At 44.2% G+C, this 11,921-nt stretch overlaps 1 protein-coding gene across 1 annotated transcript in view; it reads right to left on the bottom strand.

Moving 5' to 3' along the window:
• Positions 1-1,970: 1,970 nt before the first annotated feature.
• Positions 1,971-11,921, bottom strand: part of notch2 (notch receptor 2) — a 78,374-nt gene continuing 68,423 nt past the window's right edge. Inside the window, 14 exon segments of the mRNA XM_010775211.1 lie at positions 1,971-4,079; positions 4,081-5,403; positions 5,591-5,688; positions 5,863-6,010; positions 6,100-6,419; positions 6,506-6,659; positions 6,983-7,070; positions 7,313-7,520; positions 7,615-7,757; positions 8,916-9,251; positions 9,756-10,288; positions 11,038-11,150; positions 11,283-11,534; positions 11,669-11,801. Of these exon segments, the coding sequence (XP_010773513.1) occupies positions 3,906-4,079; positions 4,081-5,403; positions 5,591-5,688; positions 5,863-6,010; positions 6,100-6,419; positions 6,506-6,659; positions 6,983-7,070; positions 7,313-7,520; positions 7,615-7,757; positions 8,916-9,251; positions 9,756-10,288; positions 11,038-11,150; positions 11,283-11,534; positions 11,669-11,801 (4,023 nt within the window). The 3' untranslated portion in view covers positions 1,971-3,905.

Raw genomic sequence — 11,921 nt, 5'->3', positions numbered from 1 at the left:
GGTCGATATGTGTTGACTTTACTTTAGAATAGCAGATCTCTGTGACCGGATATCTTTTTTTCTGCTTTTAGTGAACGTGTGTCTCTTCCTTGGAGGAGCAGCATCGCCCGGACTCCGCTGCTCCTCCGAGCAGAGTCTGCACTGCAGCGGTGTGTTTCAGCGACGTGCAGTCAGTGGAGGCACGGATTGGCCATCGGGAGAGTCGGGACTAAATGCCACGGCTTTCTGGCTAGCACTTAGCATGTGGGACCGGACAGCTTTGATCCCCATCGACAGTGGCAATTCTAGAGTCTGTGGGGGCCCCTCGAACCAGCTTTCATCACCATCAGTGGCGCCCCAACACACTCCCCCCTTTTTTTTCGCCGGTCAACATGTCCGTTAAAGTTGAAATCTTCCGGACAAAATTAGAAAAGTGCCGGTCAAACGTCTTCTTTGTTATTTATTGAGCTTTAAAACAAATGAATAATGATTATATAATCATATAAGAATAAAACACGGAGGACAGAGATCTCTTTTTCTCCCCCTCTTCTGACAGCCCAGCAGCTGTCAGAAAAGCACAACACACTCTCATTCCATAATCGTCCAGGAGCGACGTTTGGTCAGTGTCCCGTGGCGTGCAGTTGTGACGCTCCTAGGCTCCTTCAGCTTCATAAAGGGACGCAAATAGCTTTCAACTGATTGCAATGTATTCCNCTTAAAATGCTGCTTCTTATTTTAAAGTGGACCTATCATGCTATATTTGAACAATATATGTACCTTGCAGTATAATAATTATAACGAATATAAAAGCATTGCACACAATTTAAACCAATCAATGTTGTGTAATTAATTCGATGAGTAGTGCAGATATCACTGTAAAATCAATCGACAGTAAGGGGAATACTTACTTCCGGGTGTACAATTCTCCGTTATCCAATGGGAATGGACGCTCACATAATGTGAGCGTCCATTCCCATTGGATAACGGAGAATTGTACACCCGGAAGTAAGTATTCCCCTTACTGTCGATTGATTTTACAGTGATATCTGCACTACTCATCGACTAAAAAACACCAGATTATCCTTGTTAATTACACAACATTGATTGGTTTAAATTGTGTGCAATGCTTTTATATTCGTTATAATTATTATACTGCAAGGTACATATATTGTTCAAATATAGCATGATAGGTCCACTTTAAAATAAGAAGCAGCATTTTACGCCTTAAGGGGGTTTCCCGACATTTCGTTGCAGTAAATTAAAGGGTGTTTCATGTTGTCGTTGCTGTGGACATTCTTGATACCTTGGAAAATGCCGTTTAATAGGCCTACTTTTTAATAGCCTTAATTTTCGCTAAATTGATTGATCAACTTTTAACACTTTATAAGACCCCGCGGACACCCTGAATTATAATAATCTTGTAATATATGATGCAGTATGCTGCTAATATACCATGGCTTAAATAAAGTATGTCACATCCACTCCATATTGACAAATTACAACATTAAATGCTTTAATTAACAGTAAAAACAGCTCTTTGCATGAATGTTTACTTCTGTTATTATATACTAGTGAAGTAACATTTTGAAACAACTGCTTCTACCAATAACAGTCTTTTTATACCACGCTATTTCGACTTCTATATAAGTGAAGCAGTAAGTCCTCCACCTCGGCTTGAAGAAAATGTCTTTCAAATACTAACTGCAGAATAACATGCACTATTAAAAACCATTGACTTTGATTCTGTGTTCCTAACATTGGAAAGATTATTTCAGATGATTGGGTTCATATATATTTTTGTGTATGTATAAGCCCATATTGTGTAACCTGAAGGGACAGTAACATAGTTGCTGTCGAAACACTTTTCTATATGTAAAATGTTGATATTTTTTCATTTTATACTTATGTGACATTCTTTTCTATGTGAATCCATTGTAAAACAATTATAAACACCAGAATTGTTCCTGAAAAAAAGAGACGGCGGTGCAAAAGTCTATGAAGATCTGGGCTTTATTTCAATAAGCATATTTGGTTGATCATTTGTTTTTTTTTGACAAAAAACTAGTTTTTTCATTAGTTCTTCTACCTTATACAAACATGGTGACAACTACTTCATATGGCATGTATATTATAGGCTATTTGGTTAACAGAAGAAAGTACAATTTAAAAAAAAGAACATTTTATATACAGAAAATAGACGCTTGGGCTTGCATATGAACGGGAACTGAGATGCTCAATTCGTATAAAAATGCTGGATGACACTTAATTGTACAGTACATTTGTTTTGTGAAACTGCAGGGACAGATTAAAAGACCCTGGTGTGTAATTTAGTGGGTATATGATGGACATTTAGCTTCGTTTACAAAGACACTTGCAGTAGTAATTAAAACTAAAACATAATTTCTTGGTAATTCATGTGTTTGCAACATGTAATTTTTGTCTTTTACAAATCAGAAAAATAACCTACTAATACAGATTTGGACAGTTTTGGTAGAACAAATAATAATCATTTGGTCTTAAGAGACACTGGTGTTCCTTTTTTTTAAGTTTCAAAAATAAAAGGGTGAATGATTGTCTGCTTTTACAGAGCAGTCACACAAAGCTATGATCAACGTTAAGAAGGAAGACAAAAAAAAATACTTTATCAAACCTTACTCACCTCCAGACTTGGTTTATGAATCATTACAATTACAAAGGTGCAGAGATACACTGATTGTAGTTAAGCAAAAAGGCAAAACTGGTTAAATGATTTCAGAAAAGAAAAAAAACATTTACCAAGGAGGCGGTTTAAAGAGAAAAACTTGCACCTCTGTAACATTCAGAATCATTCGAGAAGTGCGAACAGAATTCATATAAAAAAAACATTTTAACATGTCTTTGCAAAACCGAACTCAGTAATAACAAGCAGAATGTGCTGTAAGTCTATGTACATTTCATCATATAACATACAACTACTGTATGTTTTTGCATAAAGTTTGTCAAGCTTAATGAATCCCTCAACAACACATGATATAGTGGCACCGTCTGTTGCAAGACATGCTAACTGCATCCACATTGACTCCGATTTGATTTGCAAATCAACTCTTTTGCATTTCTGTAACAGTAACTACCTTTAAAACATACACTGGTCTCCCTGCACCTACAGCATGGAAATAAAAACTGCATTTATTAAACCTTCTTTGTGTTTAGACATTTGATGAAAAACACTTCTATAACTATAAGTAAAAAAACTGTTGTTAGCGTGTAGAGCCATTTAGTAACAAGATGCATCTGTGTGCATTTATATATAATCTGTCATTTACTTGATGTTTGTCTTTCTAGTAATGCAACATACATTTATAAAATTCCCCCTTTAGCACATTAAAACAATGCATGATCTAAAAAAAGAAGAAGCAACAACTAGGTAGTTTTGCTGAATTATACCATCAACTGACCGTGAGCCATCGTATTTAAAAAGATAGAGTGAATGGTTGCGACGATGAGTTAGTATTGACAGGCTTATCACATTAAACAACACATAAGGATACCGTGTAGCGAAAAGAAAATGACCTAAAAAGCAGACGATATCAGTTCAGAGTGTCCTCTGCCACGTTTCACTGTCCATCTCAACAGTCTGTTTCTCTGAAGCAATAAAAGCCGGTCGCCATCTGGTCGGCACTTCCTTGTTGATCCCTCGATAAACAGTTTGTGTTTGTGTGCGGAAAGCCGAAAAGAAAAGTCTTGATTTATCCAACAGAAAGCAGAGGATGTTCGGCCGGCATCACAGGAAGTAGACAGGAACTGATTGAACTTGTGATTGACAGCTAACTGCATGTTTTTTGGTATTGAGAATTTGTGATCTATCTAGCTGATAATACTCAATTTAGAAACTATACAACAGTTTTCTTAAGTGCAAAGAGAAGAAGAAAACATAAAGGGGAAGATTATTATAATGAAGTCTGTTCAGTCTGTTTATGCTTTCCTCCGACCGGCCTACGCAAACACCTGCATGTTGCCGTGCTGCGGCTGCTGGGCGGCCGGCTGCATCTGCTGCGACTGCGCCTGCAGCTGCGCCTGCTCTGGAATGTGTGTGCGGTGTGAAGACGGCAGTGCGTGGTGGGGGTTCCCCAGAGGGGTGGGGCTGGTGGTAACATCAGACCAGTCCGAGTTGGAGTGCGGCGAAGAGGACGACCAGGGGTCCGGGGACTCCGGCGACGGCGTGAGATACGGGTGCTCGCTTGGCGGGTGGGCGGAGTGACCGGGGGTGGTGCCCTCCGAGCCGGTGGTGGTGAAACTGTGCTGGGAGGGGGGAGTGGGGTATTTATCCACAGGGCTCTGCATGGGTGGATAGGAGGGCAGCTGTCGTGACTGGCCCTCGATCCCCCCGTGGCCCCCGTGGCCGACGGTGTGGGGGTGCTGCATGGCGTGGGACATCCCGTGCCCCCTGCTCATCTGCTCGGGCATCTGGTACATGAGAGCCTGGGAGCACCGCAGCTGGCCTGGCCCCTGCTGGGAGTGAGCCTGGCTCTGGTTCGGCCCCTGGGACTGAGGGACCGGCCCCTGCTGAGGCTGCTTCAGCATGGCCTGGCCCCCACCAGGCGCCATCATCTGGAACGTGACGATGGGCGGCAGCTGCTCCCTGCTCATGGTGACGTTCATGGGGGTCAGCATGGCGCCCTGGCCGTGGTGCTGCCCCATGCCGGAGTGTGACCCGCCCATCTGGTGCGGCACCAGGCCGAACATGTGGCCGCTGTAGCCGTGCTTGGTCATGGGCACCCAGCTCTGCTGCTGCCCCAGCATGTGGCTGACGGGGGGCAGCATGGGTCTGGAGGTGGGGCTGCTCAGGAGGGGAGGGGAGTTGGCTGTGGTGGAGACGGTGCCGGACACGTCTCCTGTGTACGAGTGCGGTGATTCCAGGGAGTCGACAGGCGACATGGTGACGGAGCTCTCTGGAAGTCCTGCTGCCTTAACGCCGTTTGTGTTCCCTCCGGCTGTCGCTGCTCCACCTCCCGCTCCACTTCCTCCTCCCGCTCCAGCAGCTGCGGCCGGCGCCTCTCCTCCGGCCGGCTTCTTTCTTCTCTTTGCTTTCATGTCTTTTAGCTCCTTAGCATTACCAGCTCCACCTCCCACCTTTGCTCCACCTCCACCCCTCCTGTTCTTCTTCCCCTGAGCCCCGGGGCGCATGCCGATGTATCCAGCTCCGTTGGCCCCGCACATCACAGAGGAGTTTCCTCCGCCCATGTGGTTAGGGCCGTTGTGCGGACTGTGCACCAGGTTGTACTGGTCCAGCAGACGCACGATGTCGTGATGCATGCGCTCTTGAGCAGTGTCGCGGGGCAGCCGGTCCAGGTGATCCGTGATGTCCCGGTTGGAGTAATGGTCGAGGAGAACCTGAGCCGCCTCAAAGCTGCCCTCTCTGGCTGCCAGAAACAGTGGCGTCTCCTCCTGAAGAAAACATAGCAAGCAGCATGTTTGAATACAAAAAATATCTGTTTTGAGTAGACTCAATTTAAATCGGCACGTTTATAAACCTGATGATTTGATTTGATACAGATTTGATTGCACCTTTGTTTCTAGAGTAAAATTAGATTAGAAATGTAATTATAGAAACATTGACAACATAAGAACAGACCTTATTGTCTTGCATGTCACGGTTGGCTCCATTCTTCAAAAGCACAAGAGTGGCCTCCACATTATTAACTGCAGCCGCCCAGTGCAGAGCGGATTTGCCTAAAATGTTAAGACGGTGAAAAAAGGACAGAAATTAGGCTGAATTTATGCAACTCATTTATTTCTGAAGAAACGTTTACTTAATTTTAAGATGTAATTGCAAACAGCCAATGACTTGTAATACAAAATCAAGACATTACACAGGAAGAGTGATTATATGAGAGGTTCACTGACCGTGGTCATCCACAGCATTGATGTCAGCGTGGCAGTGGATCAGCTCTTCCACCATGCCCTCCACAGCGAGCCTTGCTGCCAGCACCAGTGGAGTAGTGCCGTCATTCATCCTGGAATCCAGTTCTGTTGCACGATTACGGATCAAAATCTGAGAGAGAAGACACGGACACATGAGATCACGACAGACCGCAGTGATGCAGCATAACTTCAAGTTTATAACTGATTCTGTGGTCTCACCTGGAAGACTCCCTGAGCATCCGCCGCCACAGCAGCATGCAGTGGAGTTCGGCCCATGTTGTCGTGCACGTTGGGATCCGTTCCAGCGTCCAGCAGTCTCTTAGCAGCATCAGCGCGGGCGTAGCGGGCCGCCAGGTGGAGCGCCGTCTCTCCTGTGCGATCTGTCTGCGCCATCAGAGATGCACCCTGAGAGATGAGGTCTGAAATCACACTCGGTCCTGGTTCATCTCCTCCACTGTCTTCCTCCTCCTCTCCATGCAGGCTGCAGTCCGGGCCTCCACCATTACGCAGCGTTGCCAACATCAGTGGAGTGCAGCCGTCTGAGGGGAAAAGGAGCCCATTATCACAGCAGTTCTTTCAATTCATTAGGTATGGAGGTTTATACAGTAGGAACTTTTTTTCTCACCAGGTCCTTTGACATTAACATCCAGACAGTCAGCATCCAGGTCGGCCTGAGGGGGGGTGAGGGCGATGTCCGCAGCCTTGCGATGCTGCAGGGTCCACTCCCTGCGGTCAACACCTCCATCCATAGCAATGGGCAGCAAGGGTTTGTCTTCAGTCTATAAAAAGCAACCGAGCTTGAAACATTCAGATCAATCAAAAAGACTTTCCCAATGTTTCTAATCTTTCTTCTCCGATTGAATTGAACTCCCCCAATCTATAACTTAAACCCATTGTTGTCTTTTTTATAGGGTTTGATTAACCTCCTTCCTGACAAGCTACAAGTACATGTTTTGTATCTATGGTTTAAGTGATCTAATTTGGTCTGCTCTGCCTCTAAAAGAAAGTGAAGACAACAGAGAACACCCTCATTCTAGTAAGTATAAACTTTTACTCAACTACTCCAATCCCTCAGCGTTATTCCCCTTTTCAATTCACTTACTCTTTGTTTCTTAGATGGGACCTCATCTTCCAGCCATCTCTGACTTTGACCTCCATCAATCATGGCTCCATCCTGGGTCTTGAAGTTCCTGATATGAGATAAAAGAACATATATAAGTTTAAACGACAGTAACAATTCTCAAGACTCGGCATGCATCCTATGTTCCAGCTATGCTCTTTTTCACAATCAAACAGCTGTGTGATAGATACTTGTTCACATTTGAGAGACCCTACATTTCACTCTAGTATGAATTCCCATACAGTAGTTGTCATCATTAATCTTCATTTAAATTCTCTCTAACACAAGCTGTTGGTCTGTTTATTTACTCACTTCATGTCAAGGTCATCCTGACCGACAGGCTCTCTCCTTTTGTCGTTCTTATTGGCCGAGAAGCCATCGGGAAGCCACAGATGACCGTGTTTGTGCTTCCTCTTGGCGGCCAGCATCCCCAGCACCAGGATGAGCAGAATAATAACCACTGCCACTCCGACCAGGATCCACTCAATCGGTGGCCCACAACATGGAATTGGATCTGTACCTGGACATAAATCAAATATTAGTTTTGCTGTCTTCATTTAATTTAAAACAAACCAGTTGAACTCTGTTTACTTCTAAATGAAAGGTCTACTTACTGCTTACAGACACCAGGGGGTAGGGCAGTCCAGACTTGATTTGAGACGCTGCGAGGAACCTGGCAGTCTCGTTAGTGTCTTTGAAACAGTTGGTAGAGGTCTTTGCGCATTCACGGTTATCGAGCTCCAGGTGCACCACAGATCTGCGGGTCAGAAGTGAAAACAGTGTTATAATAGAAAGCTCAGAAAAGTATTTCTGTTCTTTTTCTTGTTTTCTTTTTTCCCCCCTTGCACTAATTTAGTAACGAATAGTGATGTGTCGGTCGCGAACGAGCCGATTCGTTTGAACGGCTCTTTGGTACGAACGAGGGGAACCGAGTCGTACTTGGTGAGAGCCGTTCTTGTTATCGTTCAATCGTTGGTCCGCACTCACTGCCTGCCAAAATCCACTCGCCTGTTAAAAAGCTTGATTTTGTTCCCCAAACGTATTCTGTGAAGACCCGCCCCTACTCTGATTAGTAGGTTTCAGCAGGAGGAGTGAGGTGGGGTGGGTCTGAACGGAATACGCGAGAGAGAGAAGTCATAACAAGTGGTACAGGACAGGTAGACGACGTGTTTTTCGGATGGAAAATTAGCCAAACGCGAAAACGCAGCAGCATTTGGATGCACTTCAACCAAAACCCAGGCAGTGATAAAGCGCACCATTTGTAAAGGCAACATATCCTTTAAAGCAGGGTCAACAAATAATCTCCATCGCCACACAGTATCTAATATTAAGAGTTGCGTGAATTTCATTCAAGGCAAGGCAACTTTATTTACTTAACACATACGGAGGGTAAATTCAAAGTAGTACATTCACGGACATGAATGACATGGATATGGCGCCACCTTGTGTCGTGTTTACAAAGCAGATTATTGACATTAGGTCAGGCAATACAGTCAATCATTATCCTGGTGATTATTTCACAGATAAACCTAGTAACCCCGCCAAACAAACGGCTCTTTTGAACGGCTCTTTGAAAGGAACGGAGCCATAAGATCCGGCTCCCTTCAAAGAGCCATAATTCCCATCACTAGTAACGAACAATACTATCTGATTATTCTCCTTCTTTATTTATTGTTAATGTACTCTGCAACCTGTAACTCAATAGGCTAATGGGTGGTGGGTGGGTAAATGGTGGGATGGAAATGGAGATTTTGATTTGTCAGCATGGGCTGTAAATATCATTACTTTGTGAATTTGAACCGAATGTACATACTTTGTGTCACTTGCTTTTGTGTGGAAAAAAACAGAGAAATCAATAAAGATATTTGAAGACAGCTGAATAAGTATGTGATTACAGCATCATGAATATCTTTACCCTATAACCTCCTTCTCCAGCTCCCTCTTTCTCCTCTCCAGCTGTTTATGTTGTCCGTTCACATCCCAGTAGTAAGCGTACACCATCGGCTGCTTCTTATCGTCCAGCTTCACTCGCAGGTTGGTGTGCAGCACGGCTCCCAGGGACCGCAGGAAGCCCTTCAGGTCTCCGAGCAGCTCCTTGGGCTGCAGGCGGACCACGATGACCAGCGTTCCAAACACATCTTTAGGGGGAAGGTCAGCCGAGCAGTCCAGGCCGTCCCAGCCGCAGGCCTCCGTGTGGCAGCTCTTGTCACAGACGCTGTTCCCAAAGTGGTCTGCACAGTACTTGTCATACCTGAAAATAGACAGAAGAATGATGTTGGGTGATCTGGCTTTAAAGTATTTGGGACTTTTTTGAAGCAACAGCAATGGCAAAATAAAATATTCTTTGGCCTTTTACCCATGGAATATTTAACATACTGGTCTAGGAGGCAAAAGTGGTATATTGTACGAGGTGTGGTCTTTATTTCTCCAATATGTCGGACCTAGAATATCCAATATTTTTTGGACTGTTCTTCCAAGGCCAAGTAATGATGGCTGAGTTATTTTGGGGGGGGAGGGCATTAATGACTTTATGTATTATTTTATTCATGTTTTATTTCCTGTGTATGTTCGTGTGTATATTAGGACAATGTATGTGTATGTACATATTTAAATTTGCCCTTTTGGGGACATTGTTTCATCATGTTTGGAAACCATGATGGTCAATGTAAAACTTGTGTAAATGATACATAATCTATGATAAAGATATCTTATAAAAAAAAATAATATATATATATATATATATAGGTTCACGTACTTGCAGGTAGGTGTGGTTTCCATGCAATCAAAGCCATCAAAGAGGCACCCGGCGTTGTTGCACGCCTTATCACAATGTCCATCCTTGAAGAGATCCCAGCAGGGAATACTGGCGGTGCAGTTTTCCCAAGGCTGCGGCCACTTGAGTGAGCAGTCGCCTCCGTCCCACTGACATTCATGATTGTTACAATGACCGTCACACACGCTATCCCCTCGACGCCCCGCACACTCCGGATAGGGGCAGGTTGGTGTGCGTGGTACGAGTGGTTTGTTCTCGCAGTATTGTCCAGTGAAGTACATTTGACACTGGCATTTGTAATGGTATGGGTTGGTTGGGTCTTTGATGCAGGTTCCTCCGTTCTGGCAGGTCCATGGACACCTCTGTTCTTTCTCGCAATGGGTTCCGCTGAATCCGGCCTGGCACTCGCAGCGCAGGGGGACCCCGGGTGACTCGACACAACGCCCACCATTCTGGCAACGTAGCTTTGTACAACTGTGGCCCTCCATTTCGCCACAGTTGAACCCAGTGAAGCCCTAAAAAACACAACATGTTATTCAAGAGTGCTCGTAGTATAGACATTTGCAAAGGGCCAATACAACTGTTATTTTAATATAAAAACGATTATAACTACTATTCTATAGATCTAGGTTCTCCTATGAATCTGCTGCTTGTCTACTATACCTGAGCCATGGTGTGGCCCTCTGAAGCAAGCGTGAGAATAAGAAAGGGAGCAAGAAGTTAGTGGAGAGAAAAACAAGGAAATTGTGCAAAGAGATTTTAGTCTAAGAACAAAAGAAAGGAAAACATTGAGGTAGTAATGTCAGCCACCGGTGTACTTCTATTATCTTCTGAAGTCACTCAGTACATCATAATACAAATTGATAACTTTACTATGAGAAGACAGATTATTGAAATAGATAAAATAGGTGAACACGTAAAGCAGGTAAGCCATGATTCTTATTAACCAGAGTTGACATCCACTGGAGGGACGTTTCGTGTCCAATAGACTAATGGAAAAATATCTTCAAATTGGAAGAATGTTTGTTTTCTCTGTCAAAGTAAATATGTATTTTTCTCACATTATGGCACTCTTTATTTAAACGCTCTGCATTTAGTTTCCAGCGTCAACTTTTCTATATTCACATGGCACGCAGTTTAAACAAAAGTGTAGCCTAACACTAAAGCTTGAGAAATGAATAGAAGCTAGCATAAAAGAGGAGAAAGGATTGAAAAATGTGTCCTCTTCTGATATCGGAAAAAGAGAGACATTAAAGAAACTTACGGGAACACAGGAGCAGGTATAGCCATGTCCTGAGCTCATGTTCATAGAGCAGATGGCGCCGTTATGGCACGGCTTCGACAGACAAGGGTCCACCATGGACTCACAATGACGACCTGAAAAATAAAAATAAATTAATAAGTAAACTGAAAACACTTTGCATAATTACTAAAACCCCAACACACTGATGCCTTACTGGTTTGTCTTACATACAATATTAAAAGACAAGCTGCTTTTTGGTAATTTACCTGTGTATCCAAGGCGACAGCGACACTGGTAGTCATTGACCAGCTGCACACAGTCCAGGCTGCCGGAGGCGTGGCAGGGCGTAGAAAGGCATTCATTGAGATCCCCCTCGCAGTGCTCTCCAACGAATCCTGGAGGGCAGGAGCATGTGTAGCGGCCCACACCGTCCACACACTGTCCTCCATTCAGACAGCGGGGTTCAAAGGAGCCAGGCTTGGGAGCACAGTCGTCCACGTTCACTTCACACAGGTACCCTACAGATCAGAGAACAGACAGATATGACTGTGTGTAGCCCAGAAAAGCTGCTTTGTGGATGTATAAAGGAAAAGTATTAATCATCCTGTGACTGTGTGTGTGCAATGTGTATATATTTATTATACACACTTACCATGCGTTCCAGGTGGGCAGCCGCAGGTGAAGCGATTGATGAGGTTGATACATGTTCCTCCGTGCAGGCAGGGCCGAGAGTGGCATTCATCAATATCATAGTCACAGTTCACGCCCTGGTAGCCTGATTTACACTGGAGCGAGAAACAAGAGACAGAGATAAGCTCATTGTGTGCTTGGGGATACCCAATCAAATGGGTGTAATAATTGTTAACAGCGTGCCAACGATCGAGAATTATCAACGGTGGGGGGGG

This window comes from Notothenia coriiceps, unplaced genomic scaffold (genome assembly GCF_000735185.1).
Source record: "Notothenia coriiceps isolate Sejong01 unplaced genomic scaffold, NC01 NC01_scaffold00015590, whole genome shotgun sequence".
Lineage (NCBI taxonomy): Eukaryota > Metazoa > Chordata > Actinopteri > Perciformes > Nototheniidae > Notothenia > Notothenia coriiceps.
Note: the sequence above shows the minus strand (reverse complement) of the source record. Positions and strands in the feature narration are given on the sequence as shown.